General features: G+C 41.3%; 1 protein-coding gene across 1 annotated transcript; it reads left to right on the top strand.

Moving 5' to 3' along the window:
- Positions 1–1,537: 1,537 nt before the first annotated feature.
- LOC112579460 (olfactory receptor 51G1) lies at positions 1,538–2,503 on the top strand. The gene has a single exon (XM_025265904.3). The coding sequence runs from the start codon at positions 1,538–1,540 to the stop codon at positions 2,501–2,503; it is 966 nt and encodes a 321-aa protein (XP_025121689.3).
- The last annotated feature ends 2,083 nt before the right edge of the window (positions 2,504–4,586 follow it).

Genomic DNA, 4,586 nt, shown 5'->3' with positions numbered 1-4,586 from the left:
TTTACCCAGGTCACTTCATCTTTCTGGGCCATGGTTTTCTCACCTGTAATATGCTGCTTAGAATAGAATCTATCTATTGATAATGTGATCATTGTGAGAGTTAAATGGTATAATAAACACTAAGCACTTAGAAAGGTGACAGAAAGATAACATATTAAACATTAGCTATTTTAAGCTTTTATGCATGTGATAAATAATATATTAGTCACACTACATTAATATACATAGAGCCCATTAGAGTGTGGCTTACAATAAACATAACTGTATAAAAGTTCAGAAGGCAGAGGTAAAGGAGAGTCTGGTTTCAGGTATTATAGGACAGACCTATACCTCTGTGCCATATTATCCAAACCCCAGAGGCACAGCTCACTCTGAGAGCCTTAAGATATACTTTCCTTAGGCTAGAGATTAGAGGCTTTTCCTGACTATTTCAGATTTTTATTTGTTATCACTGTTTTAGAGCTGATGTTTCCCACCTCCATATCTCCATTTCTATATCTGCTGCTGCTGCTGCTAAGTCGCTTCTGTCCTGTCCTACTCTGTGCAACCCCAGAGATGGCAGCCCACCAGGCTCCCCCGTCCCTGGGATTCTCCAGGCAAGAACACTGGAGTGGGTTGCCATTTCCTTCTCCAATGCAGGAAAGTGAAAAGTGAAAGTGAAGTCGCTCAGTTGTCTCCGACTCTAGCGACCCCATGGACTGCAGCCTACCAGGCTCCTCCGTCCATGGGATTTTCCAGGCAAGAGTACTGGAGTGGGGTGCCATTAGCTTAACCACCGTGATGACAGAAACACACATCTCTCCTAATATCTCTCAGAACTAAGCCCTGAAGCACCCTGTCCTAGAAGTATTTTTTTTTCTTGTTTTTGAAGACTGCTTTTTTAGACATTTCTCAGTTCCAGACTTCAAATTTGCACATCGACATTTGCCTCCTCAGCCATGAAAGGCTTTTATGTAAATTCAGGAAAGGGATCACTCTGGTCACAAGTTACAAGCTTAAGTAGTCCAACAAATATTTACTCAATGCTTCCCCTGCATTCCCCTGCAGGCCAGGTACTGTAGAATGAAAGACAATCCCCAGCCAGGTTACAAATACGTTTGAAGGCTCTTGACATGCAGCTGATTCTAGAAGACAATTATGTAGAATGGTGTGTATAGTACCAGTTCCACATGTAGATGGTGCGGCTTTAAATGTTTTGCTGATTGAATTGGAGATTTATTTTTTTCAGGGAGGAACATATGGAAAAGGTGCCATCTGAGGTGACCTCATTAAACTACTGAGAGTCCAATACAGATGGACATATCACCATAAGCCTAAATCACACAGCATCCATGAGCTATAGAAATCACCTATGACATTCACCTTCCTAGACCTTCCAGAAAAGGCTAATAGATCAGGTGCCCCAACTCTTTGCCAGTTCATCTGTAGATCCTTCCTGGATCACTGACCCCAAGACAGGTGAGTGAGCATTCAGCCCTGTCATTCTCCAGAAATCCCATTCTATATTACAGGTTGGTGAATTCAAGGTTATAAAGTCATGAGAATCCTAGATAATAGCAGCCTCCAGAAAGCCACTTTCTTCCTGACGGGCTTCCAAGGTCTGGAAGATCTCCACGGCTGGATCTCTATTCCCTTCTGCTTCATCTATCTGACAGTTATCATAGGCAACCTTACCATCATCCATGTCATCCGTACTGATGTCACCCTCCATGAACCCATGTACTATTTCTTGGCCATGCTTGCCCTCACAGACCTGGGCCTTTGCCTTTCTACACTGCCCACTGTGATGGGCATCTTCTGGTTTGATGCCAGAGAAATTGGTATCCCTGCCTGCTTCACTCAGCTCTTCTTCATTCATACTTTGTCCCTAGTGGAGTCTTCAGTCCTGTTATCCATGTCCATTGACCGCTATGTGGCCATCTGCAACCCACTGCGTTATTCCACAGTCTTGACACCTGCACGTATCATCAGGATGGGGCTGAGCTCAGTGTTCAGAAGTGCGCTGCTCATCTTTCCCCTGCCATTCCTCCTTAAGCGCTTCCAGTACTGCCACTCCCACGTGCTGGCCCACGCCTACTGTCTACACCTAGAGATCATGAAGCTGGCCTGCTCAAGCATTATCGTCAATCACATCTATGGGCTCTTTGTCGTGGCCTGCACTGTTGGTGTGGACTCACTGCTCATCCTCCTCTCTTATGCCCTTATCCTCCGCACTGTGTTAAGCATTGCCTCCCACCACGAGAGACTTCGGGCCCTTAACACCTGTGTCTCCCATATCTGTGCTGTGCTCCTCTTCTACATCCCCATGATTGGCTTGTCTCTTGTGCACCGCTTCGGTGAGCACCTGCCCCTCACTGTACACCTCCTCATGTCATATGTGTATCTGCTTGTCCCACCGCTCATGAACCCCATTGTCTACAGCATCAAGACCAAGCAAATCCGCCAATGCATTGTTAAGAAGTTTGAGTTTATAAAATCACTCAGGGGTTTTCAGCAGGATTAGTTTAGAGAAAGAGAAGTTTGGGGCATAAAACCCATAGATATTTTTTATTTCAGCTGTCCCTATTGCTCAGACAGTAAAGGATCTGCCTGCAATGCAGGGGGCCTGAGTTTGATACCTGAGTCAGGAAGATCCCCTGGAGAAGGGAATGACAATCCACTCTAGTATTCTTGCCTGGAGAATCCCATGGACTGAGGATCCTGGCAGACTACAGTCCATAGGGTGGCAAAGAGTTGGACATGACTGAGTGGCTAACACTACTACTACTAGGGAAAAGTAACAAACTCCCAATTATCAATAAAAAGAAAATAAATTATGCAATATACTTCATGTGTGACCTTGGGAAAATTACTCAATTTCTCTGTTCTTTAGTTTCCTCAATTGCAGAATGAAAATGTAAATAACTATATTACCTTCCTTATAGGAATATTGTGAAGATTAAATGAGATCATTCATGTAACTCTGTAACACAGTGCCTGAAGTGTTATCAAGTCTCAATAAATATTGCCTATTATTACTTGGGAAAAAAAATCTAAAAGAGTACACAAATTTCATCTTTTATTCCTCTAGTCAGTGGAATTTGATCAGAGATTTATATATTTAAATTTGCATTTTGGTTAATTTATGTTGCTTTATCATAATTATCACTTTTATTCATTTGCAACAGACTTGCAGATACCCATACCTATGTCTTAGTTAATAACTTTTCATGAGGCTTCTTCCTAAGCACACTGCAAAGTTAAGAAAAAGAAGACACTCTAGGAGCTTGAGGTAAGTTCTCCAGTTAGAAAAACAGCAAAACAATAATCATAGTTGAGCCTTTTAGAAGGTAGTTAAGGTTTAGGGTAATCATTCATCATCTGAATAACTAGTCAAGGGATTTAAGTTCTTTCTTCAGTTATCCTGTTATTACAGGGATGAAAAGTGAGAGAAACACATGCATATTTTATGCTTTTTGCAAGATGCTTTTCTCATGTCGATGTCTAGCTTTAACAAACAATACACACACACACACACACACACATACACACACACACAATACACACTCAGAACTGCAAAAAAGGTTTAATATATATGGATTGAAAAAATCAACACATGAAGGAACCAATAAGTAAATTAATCAAAACAGCTTCATCATTCTAGATAAGACTATTTTTTAAAGAGATTGTTTTTCTTCATTTTGTATGCTTCAGTTCGATTTTTATCTCTTTCCTGTAATATTGGGAAAGATATAAGACAACCAACTGCCAGAAAACAGAAGAAAATTCATGTTGATGTATGGCAGAAACCAACACAATATTGTAAAACAATTATCCTCCAATTAAAAATAAATAATTCAAAGAAAGTCTGTGCTGTGAACTTAATATTTGTGCTCCCATGCGTGCATGCTAAGTCATACTTTTTGCAACCCATCGACTGTAGCCCTCCAGGCTCCCCTCTGTCCATGGGATTCTCTAGACAAGAATACTGGAGTGGGTTGCCATGCCCTCCTTCAGATGATCTTCCCAACCCAGGAACTGAACCCGTGTCTCTTATGTCTCCTACATTGGCAAGCAGGTTCTTTACCACTAGTGCTACCTTAGAGGTCCCTTTTGTGATTCCACCCCCCACCTTCAAAATTCATATTTTGAAGGCTAATCTCCAATGTGATGATATTTTGAGATGGGGTCTTTGGAAGGAAGTTTGCTCATGAGAGTGGAGCTCTCATGAATAAGATAAGCGCACTTACAAGAAGAGACATGAGAGAGATGATCTCTCTCCACCATGTGAGGACACAGAGAGAAGAAAGCTGTCTGCACACCCAGAACAAGAACCCTTAGCAAGAACCCAGTCAGCCCACACCTTGGTCTTGGACTTCTCAGCCTCCTGAATTTTGAAAAATAAATGTTTGTTTTTTAAACCCAGTCTGTTACAACAGCCTGAATAGACTGAGTCCAAATTCTAGGACTATAAAGGAGATAATAATCATATAGTAACACACACCAAGAAATGATGAGAAAAACAAACAGCAGAGTAATTAGGGTGATCAGAATTGGGCATAAAATGTGTTTTGAAGGAGTATCTAATAATGTTTATAATAGTAATG

The sequence above is a fragment of the Bubalus bubalis genome, chromosome 16 (assembly GCF_019923935.1).
Source record: "Bubalus bubalis isolate 160015118507 breed Murrah chromosome 16, NDDB_SH_1, whole genome shotgun sequence".
Classification (NCBI taxonomy): Eukaryota; Metazoa; Chordata; class Mammalia; order Artiodactyla; family Bovidae; genus Bubalus; species Bubalus bubalis.
This window is presented reverse-complemented; position numbering and strand designations above follow the sequence as displayed.

Bases quoted from the DNA above. Each gene is read 5' to 3' on its own strand.
- LOC112579460 (XM_025265904.3), top strand. From the start codon at position 1,538: ATGAGAATCCTAGATAATAGCAGCCTCCAGAAAGCCACTTTCTTCCTG.